Source organism: Sorex fumeus, unplaced genomic scaffold (assembly GCF_029834395.1).
Source record: "Sorex fumeus unplaced genomic scaffold, SorFum_2.1 ptg000153l, whole genome shotgun sequence".
Taxonomy (NCBI): Eukaryota; Metazoa; Chordata; class Mammalia; order Eulipotyphla; family Soricidae; genus Sorex; species Sorex fumeus.
Window position 1 is genome coordinate 474,257 of NW_026606210.1, and position 17,956 is coordinate 492,212.

The 17,956-nt window shown below is 69.9% G+C and overlaps 2 protein-coding genes across 2 annotated transcripts; one reads left to right on the forward strand and one right to left on the reverse strand.

Moving 5' to 3' along the window:
- Positions 1-6,932: 6,932 nt before the first annotated feature.
- On the reverse strand, positions 6,933-11,758 carry CRELD2 (cysteine rich with EGF like domains 2). Its single transcript, XM_056107108.1, is given in 11 exon segments — positions 6,933-7,089; positions 7,464-7,619; positions 7,701-7,758; positions 7,760-7,797; positions 8,076-8,159; positions 8,537-8,632; positions 9,177-9,353; positions 9,755-9,846; positions 10,340-10,450; positions 10,541-10,623; positions 11,521-11,758. Coding segments are annotated over 11 exon segments (1,071 nt in total). The 5' UTR covers positions 11,647-11,758; the 3' UTR covers positions 6,933-7,039.
- A 328-nt stretch (positions 11,759-12,086) lies between these two features.
- ALG12 (ALG12 alpha-1,6-mannosyltransferase) lies at positions 12,087-16,771 on the forward strand. Its single transcript, XM_056107105.1, has 10 exons — positions 12,087-12,128; positions 12,879-13,141; positions 13,223-13,355; positions 13,991-14,164; positions 14,270-14,464; positions 14,554-14,657; positions 15,103-15,326; positions 15,881-16,050; positions 16,138-16,213; positions 16,287-16,771. Exons 2-10 carry the CDS (start codon positions 12,959-12,961, stop codon positions 16,516-16,518), a joined length of 1,491 nt encoding a protein of 496 aa, XP_055963080.1. The 5' UTR covers positions 12,087-12,128; positions 12,879-12,958; the 3' UTR covers positions 16,519-16,771.
- Positions 16,772-17,956: the final 1,185 nt, after the last annotated feature.

The following is a 17,956-nucleotide window of genomic DNA, read 5'->3' on the forward strand; positions in this document are numbered from 1 at the left end:
AGGCCAGAGCAGCAGGCGGGCAGGGCCAGGGTCCAGGCCTGGGGCTGGTCAGGTTCCTGCAGGAGCCCAGACCTGACACACCCGGGCAGGCCTCCCCGCTGTGCCCCTGGGGCTGGGCAGTGCCCGGCCCCCGCCCCCCTGCACACCCCACCCTGGACCACTATGAGAGCTGCTGACTCAGGGCCCTGGGACGGGAAGAACGGGAAGAATTTCCCAGGAATTCCCACTTTCACTCTCGGCGGGGCCCCACCCAGAGATGCCGCCTCCCCACGCTCCTACGGCCGCTTCCGGAAGGCGTCCCCTCGCCCTCTCCAGGCTGCCGACTCCTGCTAAGGCCACTCTCCACACCCCACTTCCCTCACCCCTGCCCACCGCCACCACTCAGCCCTGCCTCCCCACCCCTCACCCCTGCCCCGCCTCCCTAATACCGGCCCTGACCACCTCACCCCCACCCTCACCCCTGCCCTCTGCCCCAACATCACTGCCTCTGAGTTGGAGGGACCCTGGCCAGCCCAGGTGGGTCAGGGACGGGGGACCCAGCCCCTCGTCACCCGTCACCAGCACCTGTGTCCTTGCTGCTCCCCTCCAGCCCTGCCCTGGAGCTCCATCACCCCCAGCTCCAGCCTGGGTTCCCCGCTGCAAGCGGCAGGTGTCTGAGCGCTGGGGAAGGACAGGGCCGCCCCGGCCTCTCCCTCGGCCCCCATGCCTCCTCCCCGCTGTGGCCGTCTCCCCCAGTCTAGACCGGTGGGGCCTGGGTGCTGCTCCCGGCCCCCCGCCCTGGAGAGGTCCCCCCCGCGGCTGTGGGGTCGAGGCCCTTGCTTCTCACGGGATGGGGCTGTGGGGCCGCGAGGCAGCAGAGGTGGGCGTGGGCTGGGGCCAGAGGACGGGGGCAGACGCCCAGCCTGGCATTCTCAAAGGTGGGGTCCCAGGGGGCATGAGCTGAGGACCGGACAGGAGGGAAGCCAGGCACAGCCTGGCCACAGGGCGAGGGGCGGGCGTGGAGGGAGTCCCCTCCTGGACTGCAGGGGCAGAGGCCACCTTGGCCCGTGGGCGGCCCCTGGCACCGCCAAGGACTGTGCTTCAGGCCGGCCTGGCCTCCACGTCCTCACCCGTCTGTGGCCGCCTGCCCCCGGGGCCCTGCCTTCAAGAGCTGCCCGTGACGCAGGCCCCTGTGCTGGCCCCGGCCCAGACCACGCACACGTGAGCAGGTGACGGCCACACACACGCATGCACACGCCCCCGGTCAGACGGGTTCTGCTGCCCCCCTCCCCCACCCCACACTCACCTGGGCCCCAGGGAGCTGCCCGGCCGGCAGGTGGGGGGACGGGAAGAAGGCCAACCCCAGTGGCCGGGGGTTGGGGCAGCAGCGTCTCGGGGGGGGTCCCGGGGGGGGGGCCGTGTTGGGCCATGCCTGGACACTCCTACACTGGGGCTGGGGTCTGCGGGCAGCACAGGAGGGGGAGCGGACCGCTGTGCCCCGTGGGGTGGGGCAGGGCGGGGTGGGGGACAATGGGTCCTTGTGGGATCCCAGGGCACAGGGCGAGGTCTGAGCAAACGTCCCTGTGCTGGGCTGGGTGGCGAGTGGCCAGAGAGGGCGGGTCTCCTGCTGTCCCGGCACCCTGAGGCCTGGCAGCGCCGCTGGCCCTGCACAGACTGTCCTGGCCAGGGCGCTCGCTCCCCGGGGCCGCCCGGCAGGCGCCATCAGCCCCCGCGAGCAGCCCAGCACCCCCACGCCTGCGGGTGGGCCCCGTGTTCAGAGCATGGGAGGCACACTGGGTCCCCTCACGCCCCACGCACGCACACCACAGACTCAAACACAGCACACACACGGACCCCACACACAGACTCACGTACCCGGACTCACACAGATTCACGCACACACATGGACCCACAAGGATTCAGATACACACGAAGACACACATACATGGACTCACGCATACACAGGCGCACGCACACGTGGGCTCACACACACAGACTCACGCATACACTCGACGCAGACTCACACATGGACTCAACACACAGAATCACACCCAGAATCAGAATCACGCACACACATGGGCTCACAGTGATTCAGATACACACAAAGACACACATACATGGACTCACACAAACTCACGCACCCGTGGACTCACACACAGACTCACACACAAACTCAACACACAGACTCATACACACACACGGACTCACAGTGATTCAGATACACACTAAGACACACACACTAAGACACACATACAGGAACTCACACGTACACAGGCTCACGCACACAAACTCATGCACCCGGGGGCTCACACACACAGACTCACGCATACACTCGGACACAGACTCACACACACACATGGACTCACAGTGATTCAAATACACACAAAGACACACACACATAGACTCATGCGTACACAGACTCATGTACATGAACTCATGCACACGTGGTCTCACACACACAGACACGCACACACATGGGCTCGCACACGCAGGCACGCACTCCGGCAGCGTGGGCCATGGCCCTCTCAGGATGGGTGGGGTGGTGGGGGCGTCGGCGTGACTGATGCTGCCCCCAGGGTGCTGCTGGCCCTGCAGGTGTGCTTGGGTGTCTGAGTCTTGGTGTGTGTGTCTGGCTGACTTGGCTCTGGCCTGAGCGGAGTGAGGCCCAGGGCTGTCGTCTTCAGCCTGCTGACCACCCGCCTCCCAGAGAGCCTCCCTGGGCACCCGGATCTCTCTCACGCGTCCAGCCGCGCTCCCCCGCCCCCCGCCCCTCAGCCCTGCGGTGTCCCAGGAGCCTGACGCCCCACCCCCCCTCTCCTCCGGGGCCTCCTCCAGGGACCCCTGAGAGTCCTGGCCACAGGCATGGCGTCCAGGCTGTACCTGGGCTGAGCCCCTGGAGGCCAAGCGTGGGGACCCCTGAGTGTGGGGACCCCTGTGCAGCCCGCTGTCCCTCTGTGGGCCTCGGGTCACCAGGTCCATTTCCTGCTGTCCTGCAGGCTTTGGGGGATGTCTTCTTGGGGGGCTTGGCTCGTCCCTTCCTTTCCTGTCCTCCCCACCATGCCCGCCTCAACCTGGGGCCACCCGGGGTCACCCTGCCCACTGCCCAGCCTTCTGGGCCCTCACCCATATTAGTTGGCCCTGAAGGAGGCTGGTGAGACCCCTGACCTGGGCTCCCGTCCCAAGCCCGGGTACCCCCTTCCTCCACTGGCTGCTCTGTATGGCCTGGGACGGGCCGGGGAGCTGGACCGTGCCTCGGGGCAGGGCCTGATCCCGCTGGGTGGACGCCACAGCCTGCGGGTGCCCCCCCCCCCCCCGCCCTCACAGGGTTCCCCCTGAGGCCAGGGGCCTGGGTGCTGACAGCGGGCTGCAGGGGTGCCGGCAGGCAGCTGCGGGAGCCAGGGGCCCTCGCTGCCAGGGGCCAGTCCAGCCCCTCAGGGCCTGCTGCCGGCCAGACGGGCGTCCAGTAAGTGCCCTGCGGGCCCGGCCCAACAGCTGCGCCTTTGTGGGAGGCAGAGGCGCGGCTGTGAGAAGTCCCGCCCGGCACTCGGTCCTCTCCCCTCCCGCACAGCCCGGGTGCCGGAATGTTCCGGGTCAGCAGTGGGCCGAGGCCTGGGCTCCCCTCCCCCCTCCCTCCCATTCACAGCCCCCCATTCACTGGCTTCACCATCCAGTCAGTCACTCATTCACTCATTCCCGATCACTCATTCACTCATTCTGTCACTGTCACCCATTCAGCCTCCGACTCACTCAGTCACTCACTCATTCAGCCCCTCAGTCATTCACTCATTCACCGTCACCGTCACCCATTCCCTATCACTCATTCGGCCATTCACTCATTCACTCATTCTGTCACTGTCACCCATTCGGCCTCTGACTCACTGTCACCATCACTCATTCAGCCGTTCAGTCAGTCACTCACTCATCGCCCGTTCACTGTCAGTCACTCACTGTGGGTGGTCTGGCCCATGCCTGGCAGTGCTGGGGGCTTCCTCCGGGCCCTGAACTCGCTCAGAAACTACTTCTGGCTGGCTCAGAGACACCCTGGGGTGCGCTGCCCACGGCACTGTTGCTCCGGCCTTCACTCTCACTCATCCCCACCCCTGAGCTAAGGGGCTACCAGCAAGTCCTTGGGGGGGGGGGTGGTGGTCCAGAGCTCTACAGCAGGAGGAGACATGGGGTCTCACACCTGGCTCTGCCCCCGCAGGCTGTGGAGGGGAGGGGCTCCTCTCCCCCTTCCTTGTTGCAGGCTCCGTACCGGCCCCACTGCCCCTCACGGAGTGTCACTTCCTGTGTTCCTCCAAGACCTTCCTGACTGAGGGGGCAGGCGAGGGCTGGAGTCCACGCCTGGGTCTCTCTGGACCCCTGTGCCAGCCTAGAGCCGGGGTCAGCAGTTTCCCGCGGGTGTTGGGGGAGGTGTCTGCCCCAGCTCTCACCCGGCAGGACCAGGCTGGGCGGACAGAAAGACCCCCAGCCAGCAACCAGAGCTCGGCAGATCCGAGTGTGGTGCCTCCCCCAGGCCGCCCTCGGGCACCCCAACGGGCTGGAGGGTAGGAGAGGCCGTCAGAGGCGCTGCAGGAGAGGGCTGGGACCGTCTCAGCCGGCACCGCTCCGTGCCAGGCGCCCTGTGCCACTGCACAGCTGGGGCTGCTCAGCTGTGCCTGGGGGTGAGAGCTGGCGTGGGGGGGGCTCCCCTGTGGGATCTGAGTGTGTGCACGTGAGGGCATGGGGTACGTGCATGTGTGTGTGTATGTGAGGATGTGGGATGTGTGCGTGTATGAAGACGTGCTGGATTTGCACGTGTGCATGACAACGTAGGGCGTGTGCCTGTGTGTATAGGACGGCGTGGGGCGTGTGCATGTGTGTGCGTGTGAGGACATGGGGGGTGTGTGTGTGTGTGTGAGAACATGGGGCGTGTGCTTGTGTAGGTGAGGCTGTGGGCCGTGTGCGTGCCTGCCCGCGCAGCAGCACAGTGCTCTGACCCCAAGACCACAGCGAGCCTTGGGTGAGGGTGGGCAGGACTGGACAGCCCCCCCCCCCCCCCCGCTGGCCTCGCCCCTGTTCTGGGTCCTGGGCCCTGGCTGCCCCAGCCCAGAGCCCAGAGCCCCACAGCCCGGCTCTCGGGGCTGGGGCTCGTGCTCGGCGCAGGCGGGCAGGCGGCCGGCGTGAGAATGCGCGGAAGCCGGCTGGCCGGCCGGGCGCTGGCCCCAGGGGGCCTGGAAATCCTCGCTTCCTGTTTTCCCACAAAGGGCCTGTGTGCGAGGAGCCGGGCCCTTTCCGTAAACAGCGCCCGGCCTTTCTCCTCCCGCGCCAGCCCGCGCCAGCCCGCTCCAGCCCCCACGGCCGCCCCGCACAGCAGGCGGGACCCCCCACGCCCGAGTCAGGGGCAGTCTCCCCAGGGAACGGGCGCCTGGGGGTCCCAGATGGGGAAGGGGCCAGGCCAGACCCAGAGGGCGTGGCCGCTGGTGCCCACCAGTGGTGAGGGCGCACCCTGCTGCCGAGACCCCCAGCGCTGGCACCCACCCTCCCCCTTCAGAGGGACGCACAGGGGCCAGGCGGGGCGGGTGAGGTACCCAGGGGGTGCGACTAAGGCCCCACCTGCGGGGCCAAAGGGCACCTGAGTGAGCCTGCACCCTGGGTGCCCTTGGGACGCCAGGTCAGGAGGAGACAGAGGGAGGGGAGGGAGGGGAGGGGGTGGGGGGAGGGACGGGGAAGCAGGTGACCTCTCAGGTGGGGGTCCCCTAGGCTGTGGCCAGGCTGCTCGGTGGGGGCGGACCGGGAGGGGCTGGACGGGGCAGCCCTGGGGTCTGGGGGTGGCTGGGGTCCGGGAGCCAAGGGCAGGAAGGCGGTGGGCCAGTATCTGTCAAGGCTTTGGTCTGGGGCCAGGAGGGGGGGCCGCTGTGGACACCCTCCCTCTGTGCCAGGATCGAGGAGCCTGGGCGGGACGCATGTGCAGCCACCTGGACGGCCCCGGGTGGGGGTGTCCCGCGGTGCCCCTCCTGACACACCCCCAGCTGGAAGGGCGCCAGCCCCGCCCCCGCAGACTGACGCGATGTCCCTACGCGGCTGCCCCGGCTGGCGTCAGCGGCCACTGCCCACGGCACCTGCTGGGCCAGGAGCCCTGGCCAGGGTCCAGGCCGGAGCCACCGCATGCCACACCCACTGGCCACAGGGCAGGGCTGGGAGCGGCTCCAACCCACGGGGGGTCCCTGTCCCTCGCCCCCTCACGGCGCAGCCAGGCTGCCCCACCCGGGGAGGCCGCAGGGCTCAGGGGCACTGGGGTGCAGGGCTGGTGGAGCCGTGGACAGCAAAGGAAGGCCGGGGGGGGGGGGTTGGCCCGGGGACAGGGACCCCACGGCTGGGCCTGGAGGGAGGTGACCGTCCAAGAGCAGGTGGTGTGTCGCGGGGCCCCGGAAGGGTGTCTGCAGCCGGCCCCCACCCTCGCGGCCCCCGGTGACTGAAAGGGCAGTCGCTGGGGTCAGAGCAGAGCTGCGGGGCCCCTGGACTCGGCCCTGCCGCCCACACCTGGCTGGCACTGGGCACCTGCGGCTCTGAGTCCTGGCCCGTGGACACATCGCCCCCTGCTGGCCACAGGTGCCCAGTGAGCACCCAGGCTGGGGTCTCCCCCGCACCAGCCTCCTGAGCCTCCACACCTGTGTGGGGGGACGCCCATCCCCGCTGCCCTGTCCAGTTCCAGGGCCCCAGCCTGGCAGGCCAGCCGGGCAGGGTCCCTGCGGGCGGGGGCTGCCCCCTGGTGGTCAGAGACTCCGGAACCACCTGGGCTGACAGTGCCACCTGGTGGCTGGCGCAGAGGCCAGTCCCCGGCACCAGGCCAGGCAGGTGTCCTGGGGAGGGTGGTGGGGGGGCCCAGTCAAACCCGCAGTGCTCCCTCCCCCCGCCCCCGAGACACCGCGCGCTCTGGAGGGGTCCTGCAGCGCTCGCTTTTATTATAAAGAACAGTATCAAAATAGACGATCTGCCGGATGGCCGGGCGCGGGCGGGCAGGAGATGTCGCGGGCGGAGGCGGCTTCCCAGCCCAGGCAATAACTTAGGGGACGGGCGGTCACAGCTCTTCCCGGGGGGCTGGCGGGGGCGGGCTCTCTCCTGGGGTTTCTGTCGGGAAGCAGGGCGTGGGCTGCGGGCTTCCTCGGGCCGCGTGGCTGGGGCACCCCCACAGCCATCCACGCTCTGGCCCGGACCCCGCCTTCCCTGGCCTGACACACTCCGCCCCCTCTGCTGCTCCGAGGTGCAGGGCGGCAGCGTCTTGTCTGCGGCCACTCGGCCCTGCCCCTTTCTGGACCCCCACTTCCTGCTGTCCTTCTGGGGTGCGGGAGGCCCCATCAGCGGGGAAGGGACCCCCGGCCCAGCTGACCCCCCACGTCCTTGTCAGACGCCAGAATGAGCCGAGGCAGCGGGGTGGGCCAGGGACAGGTTGTGGCCACCCACCGGGTGCCCTGGCCGCGCCCCCGCCCCCTCGGGCCCCTCACCTGCCGCTGCCGCCGCCGCCCCAGGGGTGGGCACGCAGGCATCCTCCGTGTCCTCGAAGCCTTCCGGGCACACGCAGACGAAGCTCCCGGGGGTGTTGTAGCAGTTCTCGTCCTTCCGGCGACAAGCCTTCTCCGCCAGCGAGCACTCGTCCACGTCTGCAACAGGCGCCGGTCACGCGGGGGGCGGCAGCCGCGTGCGCCCGGCGGGGGCTCGCCCATGGGGGCGCCCACACTGACCTGTGCACTTGCCGCCCTCCTTGGCGTAGCCGGAGACGCACTCGAGACAGTGCTCGGGGGCCCCGCCCCGTGCAGCCCACACAGGCGGGGTCACAGTCTAGGAGCAAGAGGGGCACGTGTCGGAGCGGACCCCGAGGCCGGCGTGCGGAGACCCCACCTCGGGGGGAGCGCAGGGGCCCGGGCGGCCGCACGGTGGGTTCCGGGAAGAGGAGGGAACCGGGCTGGGGACGGACCAGGGGGCCCCGCGCCACCGAGACCCCCAGAGGCAACGACGGGCTCCTCGCCTGGAGCTTCTGGCCTGTTCTTCGGTGGGGGGCCTGCGCCCCGCCTTGCCGTGAGCTGGGCAGGCCTCGGGGGCCGTCCCTGGGGCCACACCTTCGCACGTGTAGGACCCGCTGACGTTCTCGCAGTACTGGCTCTGGTTGCACGGGGGCGTCTCGGCCGCACACTCGTCCACGTCTGGAACACAGAGTGGCCAGTGAGGCCCCGGAGCCGCGAGGGACACGGGGGGCCGGTTCACTCCCGGCTCTCCTGCCGCCCCCTCAGGAAGCACAGGGGGAACGCAGGGCACCCGAGGCCAGGAGGGCGCCCAGGGGTGAGGCTGTGCGGGCGTCTAGACCAGGCAACCCTCCGTGTGGGGGCGTGAGGTGGGGCAGGGCCGAAGGGACGGCACAGTGGCAGGTGCTTGTCCTGCTCGTGGCCAACAGGGGTTCGGTCTCTGGCAGCCCCCAGGGGCCCCTGAGCACTGCCAGGTGTGGCCACACAACAAAACGCAACCACGGAGGACAGCCCGCACCCGCCTCTCACGCCACACCCCTCCCGCGCGCGCCCCTCACCCAGGCAGGCTTGGTCCCGGCGCTCCCAGCCCACTTCACACTGGCCGCAGTCCCGGTTGCTGGGGCCCGTGCAGGTCTTACACGATTCGTCACAGCCTGCGGGACAGCGCGGGGGCCCGTGAGGCGGCTGCAGTCACGGCGTCCCCGACCCGGAACAGACCCCAGGGAGAGGCCAGGAAGGGCGGCAGCAGGAGACGCGTCCCCGTCGGCCAGAAGGCGCTCTTCCCCGGGGGGCATCCGGGCAGCCCACCGTGCCCAGGACAGACTCGCCCCTGGAGTCCCTCGCTGAAGAGGCCGCGGAGGACACGGCTGTTAGCCTGGAGGGGACTGGACACGGCTGCTAGCCTCTTTGCACGGACACTGGCCTAGTGCTGAGCAAACGCCTGGTTCCTGTGAAGTCGGAGGACGCCGGGAAGGCGTGGTGGCCCTGGGCCCTACTGACAGCCTGGCCAGCGCAGGCCCCGAGCTGGACGGTGGAGGCCCGGCCTCCGGACCTGGCGTCGCCTGTCGCCTGCGTCCCGTGAGCTGGTGCCCATCACTGCACCTGGCCCTGGAGTGACAGCGAGCGGGGCGGCCCGGCAGGACGTGTGGAGGGCGGGAGGCGCCCGGGGAGGGGAGGCTGGGGGGGGGGGGCGGGTACCTGTGCAGACGCTGTGCGTCCGGTTCCGCAGGGAGCTGAAGTAGCCGTCGATGCAGTCGAGGCAGAGCTCCCCCGTGTAGCCCACGTGGCACTGGCAGGACCCGTCCCCCTGGCGGCTGCCGTCCCCGCTGCAGCGGCCGTTCCCGCTGCAGGGCCTCTGGGCGCCCCCGGGGCACTCTGCGGGACGGGCGTCCAGCTCAGAGCAAGACCGCGGGAAGGCCAGCCCTGGCCCCGACCCCTTTGGCCTGAGGAACCGCAGGGGTCTGGGGGCCACCGGGGACCCCGTGTGTGTGTGTGTGTGTGTGTGTGTGTGGGAGAGCTGTGGGCACGCCAGCACGACCCCCCCCCCCCCAAGCACCACAGCCAGGAGCAGGGGGGCAGGCGGCAGCTCTGGCCAGTGGGGGGGCCTTTGGCCGGTGACCCCGAGCCTCCTGGGCTCCAGGGGCCCCATCCGCGGACCAGGCAGGAAGGGCCTCCCTGAAGGCCAGCAGGGGTGGGGTGGGCGGCTCCGAGGCCCCGGCGCCCAGAGGTGACCTCAGAGAGTGACCGCGGGGCCTGATGCTCCCGGGAGCACGTACCCTGGCAGAGCGGCCCGTAGGTTCCTGGGGAGCAGCAGACCCTCAGCGTTTGCACACAGAACCACTCCAGCAGGTCGGGGTGCTGCTTCTGCCTGGGGACCGAGAGGCGCGGTTAGCCACGGGCGTGCGGGGCGGGGGTCCGGGGTTGGGGGTCTGGGGTCAGGGTCCGGGGTCCGGGGTCAGGGTCTGGGGTTGGGGGTCCAGGGTCGGGGGTCCGGGGTCAGGGTCCAGGGTCGGGGGTCCGGGGTCAGGGTCCGGGGTCGGGGGTCCAGGGTCGGGGGTCCGGGGTCAGGGTCCAGGGTCGGGGGTCCGGGGTCAGGGTCTGGGGTTGGGGGTTCAGGGTCGGGGGTCCGGGGTCAGGGTCCGGGTTTGGGGGTCTGGGGTCAGGGTCCGGGGTTGGGGCCGGGGGTCCAGGGTTGGGGGTCCAAGGTCGGGGGTCCGGGGTCTGAGGTCGGGGTCCAAGGTCAGGGGGTCCGAGTTGGGGGGGCTGGGGTCCGAGATCGGGGGTCAGAGTTCAGGGTCAGGGGTCCGAGGTCGGGAGTCAGAGTCGGGGGTCGGGGGTTCGGGTCGGGGTCCGGGACTCACAGCCGCAGCCACCAGCGCTCCAGCTGCTCCTCGTTCTCCTCCAGCATGGCGTTGCACTCGAAGTCGCTGGACCCGCACAGCCCCTCCAGGATCTCCAGCAGGCGGACCTCGCTGAAGTGGCACAGGGCCGGTCACGCCCGGCCGGGGCGGGGGGGGGGGCAGGAGGGCAGGCGGGCGGGCAGGGCCCCCCCTCGGCCTCACCTGAACTCGTACTTGGAGAGGGTCTTCTCCTCCCACGCCGTGTTCCCGCCGCCGAAATTCTTGTTGGCTGTTCTGGCCAAGCCCTGCGAGTGGGGGAGTCGGGCTCAGCACGCGGTGGGGGGCTGCCACCACACTAACCTGCCCCCCGCCCACCTGCCCCCCGAGCCCCCAGCCCACCTGGACTCCCCGAGCCCCCAAGCCACCTGCCCCCCACCCCTTGGCCCACCTGGCCCCCCCAGCCCCCGGCCCACATGGACTCCCCGAGCCCCAAGCCCACCTGCCCCCCACCCCTTGGCCCACCTGGCCCCCCCAGCCCCCGGCCCACATGGACTCCCCGAGCCCCCGGCCCACCTGTCCCCCCCAGCCCCCGGCCAACCTGCCCCCCGAGCCCCCGGCCCACCCGGACTCCCCGAGCCCCCAGCCCACCCGGCCCCCCCAGCCCCCCGCCCACCCGGACTCCCCGAGCCCCCAGCCCACCTGCCCCCCACCCCTTGGCCCACCTGGCCCCCCCAGCCCCCGGCCCACCCGGACTCCCCGAGCCCCCGGCCCACCAGCCCCCCGAGCCCCCCCCCAACTGACCCCCGAGACCCTGGCCCACCTGTCCCCCCCAGCCCTTCCCTCCCCAACCAGCAGCCCTCTCAGCCCCCACCTACCCCCCCACCCAGCCCCCAGAACCCCCGGCCCACCCGGCCGCCCCAGCCCCCGGCCCACCCGGACTCCCCGAGCCCCCGGTCCACCTGTCCCCCCAGCCCCCGGCCCACCTGCCCCCCGAGCCCCCGGCCCACCCGGACTCCCTGAGCCCCCGGCCCACCTGCCCCCCGAGCCCCCGGCCCACCAGCCCCCCGAGCCCCGGCCCACCCGGACTCCCCGAGCCCCCGGCCCACCCGGACCCCCAGCCCCCGGCCCACCCGGACTCCCCGAGCCCCCGGCCCACCAGCCCCCCGAGCCCCGGCCCACCAGCCCCCCGAGCCCCGGCCCACCTGGCCGAACTTGTCCACCAGCGCCCGGCACGTCTGGCAGCGCGTGGGCGTCGTGTCCGCGGGGCGGGACGGCGGCGGCAGCAGCAGCAGCAGCAGCCCCAGCGCGGCTCCGGCCGGCGGGCCCATGGCGGGGCGCGGGCTCCGGCGACAGCAGCGACAGCGGCGACGGCGACGGCGACAGCGGCGACAGCGGCCGAGCTCGGCCCGCGGCCGCACCCTCCGCGCGCCGGCCGTTCGCGGGGCTACTTGACGGCGCCGGGCTTGGCCCCGCCCGCCGCCAGCCCCGGCCCCGCCATTGGCCGGCAGGAGCCGCCCCGTCTCCAGGTGGCCCAATCGCCGGCCGCCACGAAACAGACCAATAGGAGGGCCCCGAGTCAGCGCCCGCGGGGTCCCTCTCGCCCCGCCTCCTCCCGCGAGCCCCGCCTCCTCCCGCGAGCCCCGCCCCCGCGGCCATCTCTACTCCGGGCAGGGGCGGCCTCGCGGCGAGGGCGGCCGCGCTCCGGCGGCCATGCTAGGTGAGGGCGGGCGCGCGCCCCGCTTCCGGCCCTGCGGTTCCGCTTCCGGCCGCGGGCTGCGAGCGAGCGAGGGACGGCGCCGGGGCCGGCGAGGTCAGCGCGCGCCGCCGTGGCCGGGGCTCCGGGGGTCGCCGGGCGGGCGGGGCGGGCCGCGTGTCCAGCGGGGGGTCCGCTCTGCAGCAGCCGCCGTGGGGTCCCCACGCTCGGCCCGCCGGGCCCCGCAGGTGCAGCGGCACCACCCGACGTTCTGACAGCGACCCACGATTGCAGGGGCCGGCGGGGTCAGCGGGGCCAGTGGGGCCGGCAGGGCCGGCAGGGCAGCGGGGTCAGCGGCCAGCGGGGCCGGCAGGGCCGGCAGGGCCAGCGGGCAGCCGGAGCGCGCTGCCCCCACGTCCCGGGGCCACCCAGCACTGGCAGGTGGCGGTCAGCCCCTGTCCACGGGCCCTGCTGGCCGGGGGTTTCCTCTGCGCCGTCACAGTCGTTGGATTTGGATCCCGCCCGGCACCCCGAGCATGTCCCCGGGTCCTCTGGTTTTCAGGCGTCCCCGCGTGGGGAAATGCCCGTAGCGCCCACCTCCAGCTGGCCACAGGGCAGCTGCACCCGGGAAATGCCCATAGCACCCGGGCAGGCGAGCCAGAGGGACTCTGCTGTCCTGCTCGCCCCGCGCCCTCTCAGCCCAAGCGGGGATCGTGCCCCAGAGCGGGTGGCTGGGGGGTCTTGCTGCTCCCCGCGACGCCCAGTGACCGCGGGGGACGGGAGTCTTGTCACCCTGGAGCCTGCCGTGGTGCTGGGAGTGTTGGGGCTGCTCCCAGCCTCCTCTGAGCACCCCGTTCTGTGTTCCAGATCCAGCCCGGCCCAGGGTCTCCCTGACCCCCCCAGCCCCTGGCCGCACCTCCCTCCCGGAGCCTGTGTTCCCATCGGACATGTCGGCCAGGCGCAGAGCCGCCGGCAGGAGGGGGGCGGGCGGGCAGCCACTGCTGCTGCTGCTGCTGCTGCTGGCGGCGGCCGGGGTGCACCTGCTGGCCTGCCCCTACACCAAGGTGGAGGAGAGCTTCAGCCTGCAGGCCACACACGACCTGCTGTACCACCGCCTGGCCGTGGAGCAGGTGAGCCCCGCCCCACGTCAGGCCGGACCGGGCCCCTCTGCCGGCGGCCACCCCCCGGGACACCCGCCTGTCTCCTTGCAGTACGACCACCACGAGTTCCCTGGCGTGGTGCCCCGCACGTTCCTCGGGCCCTTGCTGGTGGCGGCACTGTCCAGCCCCGTGGTCGGCTTGCTGTCCCTGATGGATGCGTCCAAGTTCTATTCCCAGCTCGTAGGTGAGGCGCCTTTCCGCGGTGCTGGCCCGGGGCAGGAGGGCACCCAGCGGCCGGGCCCTGGGGGTGGGGGTGCCCCCCCACCCCCGAGCTGGGGCCACGCCAGGGTGGACACGTGTACACGCCCCACCCCTTCTCAGGGCCGCATCTCCAGGAGCCCCTGGCTTAAGAGCCCCATTTCTAAGGAGAAAGTGGCTCGGCTCTGGGTTTGGTGCCCACGGGCTCCCCTGTGTGGCGGTGGCCGTATGCCCTCACTTGACTCTGGGGGGCAGGGGGCCCGGACGGGGGCGTGGCAGGGCTCCTCCCTGCGCCTCGCCCAGAAAGGTCACAGCCGTGTGGCAGGGCCTTGCATCAGCCCTGGGCCTGTCCCTGTCCCCCACATTCTGCAGCCTGACGGCCTGCCCCGGGGCCGTCCTGCCTCGACCTCGACCACATGGCAGAGAGGCTGGGCTGGGGGTCGGTGCTGTCCAGCCTGGCCGCTGGCTGACAGGTGCCGACCAGAGCCACCTGCTTGGCCCTGGGCTGTGGCTCCGTGGCAGCCTGTGCCGTGCACATTGTAGCTGGCACCCCAGGACAAGCAGAAATGGGCAAGGCCGGTCTGGGGGCCCCACCCCGCTCATGCACCTCGCTCCCCTCAGTCAGAGCTGTGCTCGGCCTGGGCGTGCTCCTCAGCCTCTGGGCCCTGCAGAAAGAAGTGAGACGGCAGCTCGGGGCCACAGTGGCCACTGTCTTCTGCTGGGTGACGGCCACACAGTTCCACCTGATGTTCTACTGCACGAGGACACTCCCCAACGTGTTGGCGCTGCCCATGGGTACGCGGCGGGCTGGGGGCCGGGACGGGGGCAGGCGCATGGCGGTTGCGGTGGGACACGGGGGCCGACACGGGGGTCCCCCTTTCTAACCGCCGCGTCTTGCAGTCCTGCTGGCGCTCGTGGCCTGGCTGCAGGGCCGCTGGACACGCTTCATCTGGCTCTCGGCCTGCGCCGTCCTGGTGTTCAGGGCCGAGCTGAGCCTGTTCCTGGGGCTGCTGGCGCTCCTGGCGCTGCTGGCGGGGCGGCTGACGGTGACCCGGGCCCTGCGCTGCGCCGTGCCGGCCGGCGTCTGCTGCCTGGGTGAGTGCGACGGCCGGGCTCGGGGCAGGAAACGGAGGGGGTGGGCGGCGTGGGTGTGGCCCCACCCTGAGGCCCTGCTTCCCCCCCAGCCCTGACCGTCGCGGTGGACTCCTATTTCTGGCGCAGCCTCCTGTGGCCGGAAGGAACAGTGCTCTGGTACAACACCGTCCTCAACAAGAGTGCCAACTGGGGAGTATCCTCCACGCTCCTGCCCCGGGGCCTGGCTGGGGCCCTGAGACATGCGTGTGACCCCAGGCACATGGCCCCCTCCTCCCGCGGTCTGCCCTGTCCAGCCTCCACCTGCTCCTGGAGCAGCTGCGCCCATGTCCCGGGGCTGTGGGGAGGCCGGTCCCGGGAACCCGGGTGGTCTCTGCCAGCCGCTTCTAGGACCGTTTCCTCCTTCGGAGCGGTTTTCCATGCCAGCTTTATCTTTGGTTTCCGGGTTGCCTCGAGTGGTGCTTAGGGCTTACTCCTGCCTCTGAGCTCAGACGACTCTTGGAGGGGCTCAGGGGACCATGTGGGATGCCAGGGAAGAGAATCCCACCGCCCGCCCGCCCCAGGGCTGGTTTCCCAGTGGGAATGGGGGAGGGGAGCACCCCCTGGGCCCGGCTCGTGGCTTCCTTAGCCTGCGCCCCCAGACCTCCCCTCCGCTGTGGTACTTCTACTCGGCCCTGCCCCGGGGCCTGGGCTGCAGCCTGCTCTTCGTGCCGCTGGGCGCCGTGGACCGGAGGACGTGGCCGCTGCTGCTGGCCTCCCTGGGCTTCGTGGCGCTCTACTCCCTCCTCCCGCACAAGGAGCTGCGCTTCATCCTCTACACGTTCCCGGTGCTCAACGTCGTGGCCGCCAGGGGCTGCGCTTATGTGTAATGCCTGCAGGGGCTGGCGGGGACCCTCGTTCCCGAAGGCGAGCTCCGCGCGGGGGTGGGGGGCACTGATGCGGGTGACTGGCTCAGTTCGGGGGGGTGGGGCGGAGGGGGTTGGACACCTTCCAGGAACAGGAGGTGGGCCTGAGTGTCCCCTGGTGCCTGGTGACAGCAGCAGGTGGGCGGAGGCGGGACTGTGGGGTCCTGGTTTGGGGTTGCCAGTGAAGGGTGGGAGTGCTCCTGATGGGAGGACTGAGCGAGGGGCCCGCATCTGGCTTCCAGCCCTGGAGCGAGCAGGTTCAGTGGTACACGTGCATCTGTGTGTGTGTGTGTGTGTGTGTGTGTTCGGGACACCAGGGTCGGGAGGGAGCAGCTTCTCCCAGGCTTTCAGTGCCCAGGGCAGACCCCAGGGAGGTGTGATCTCAAGCCCCAGGAAGTAAGGCGGGCCTGAGCAGGTTCGGGCGTGGCTGCCCAGTGGGCCAGGGAGGGGGATGTCCCAGGGCCCACTCCGGTGCTGCTCACTCCCATCAACTGCTGTCTGTCGCACTCTCCAGGCTGAATAACTCCAGGAAGTCGTGGCTCTACGGGGCAAGCTCCTTGCTCGTGGTCGCACACCTGGCGGTGAACGCCGCATACTCAGCCACCGCCCTGTACGTGTCTCACTTCAACTACCCTGGCGGCGTGGCCATGCAGCGGCTGCACGAGCTGGTGCCCCTGCACGCAGGTAGTGGTGGCGCGGGGGCAGGGGTGTTGGGCTTCCCCGGCAGAGGCTGCCGTGGTCCTGACGGTGCTGCTGCCGCGTGTGCCGCAGATGTCGTCCTGCACATCGACGGGGCAGCGGCGCAGACGGGCGTGTCGAGGTTTCTGGAAGTCAACAGCGGCTGGAGGTAGAGTCCAGGGCTGCGGGGCAGGGCGGCCGGGGGTCCCTGGCGCGGGTGCCAGCTTGCCCTCTGCCCGCAGGTATGAGAAGAGGGAGGACGTGCGGCCCGGGGAGGGGCGCATGCTGGACTACACGCACATCCTCATGGAGGCGGTGCCCGCGCACCTGGCCCTGTACCGGGACACGCACCAGGTCCTGGCCAGCATCTCGGGGACAAGCGGGGTGACCCTGAACCTCACCAAACTGCCTCCCTTCGACGTCAACCTGCAGAGGAAGCTGGTGCTTCTCGAGAGGCGCCCCGAGCCTTCCTGAGGGCGAGTGGCAGCTTCCCACGAACCTGCGGTCGCCCCGGCAGGGCCCCGGGCTGCATGTCCGCCCGCCCCACGACCACACTGCTCGCCAGGACGGGCAGCGCAGCCTTGCGGGCCAGGGAGGCACGTGGGGTGCGAGGGACGCTGTTTGTGCCCCCGGGGCCACGTGAGCGGATGCACCACAACCCTGGCAGCAGGACCTGCCCGTGACGAGAGGGGAGGGTGTGGACATGCCCAGGAGCTTGTGAATAAACGACTCCGTGTTTTCTTACTAGCTGCGTTTGTGGGTTTTTTTCCCGTTTTCATTTTGGGCCCACCCCCAGCAGTGCTCAGGGCTTACTCTGATCCTGGCTGTGCACTCAGGGAGCACTCCCGGCAGGGTTTGGAGGGCCATATGGGACGCCGGGGCTCCAATCAGGCTGGGCAGGTGCAAGGCAGTGCCCTCCCTTCAGGGCCATCACTCCAGCCATTGTCTTCGGGCCCCCACGCTTCTGATGACTAGGGTTGGTCACCTGAGGCGCCCGTGGATGTGATGGTTCTCTCATGCCTTCAAGGTTTGTCTCAGCAGCCTCCGAGTGTCTCCAGGTGCACCCGTTTCACTTGCGGTTCAGTGTGTCTGCTTGGACGTTTGTGTTCATGTCTATCAAACGTGGAGGTTTTTCTTGCCCGTTATATCATCACACACACACACACCCCCTTGTTTCCTCCTCCCTCCTCTCCCGACACGCCTGGCCGGCCTGGTGCTCGAGCACTGGCAGGTTCCCCGGGCTCTTCTTCGGTCAGCCTGTTTTTTATTCATCGCAGATAGTTTTGCCCTCCTAGCCGCGACTTTGTTGGTTCTTCCTGCCGGAATTTGCCTCTGGGTGCTCTTAGTAAAATTTCCATCTCAGAAATTGTAGTTTCCAGCTACCAATTCCTCTTTCCTTTTTTTTTTTTAATCAAGATTTCCATGTTGCTTATACTTTTTTTTATTTCCCTTTAATTCTTGGAGCATCTTTTCTTTTTTCCTTTTTGGGTGACACCTGGCAATGCACAGAGGTTACTCCTGGCTCTGCACCCAGGAATTATCCCTGGAGGTGCTCGGGGGACCATATGCGATGCCGGAAATCGAACCCGGGTTGGCCGTGTGCAAGGCAAACACCCTACCCACCGTGCTATTGCTCCAGCCCCTCCTGGAGCATCTTTAAAACTCTCCAGGATGTCGGTCTGGTTGACCTACCACTGCCTTTTTCTCTTCTTTTTCTTTTTTTCTTTTTGGGTCACACCCGGCGATGCTCAGGGGTTGCTCCTGGCTCTGCACTCAGGAATCACTCCTGGCGGTGCTCGGGGGACCATATGGGATGCTGGGGATCAAACCAGGGTCGGCCGTGTGCAAGGCAAATGCCCTCCCCACTGTATTATCACTCCGCTCCCCACCACCTTTTCTTGGGGACAGCTTA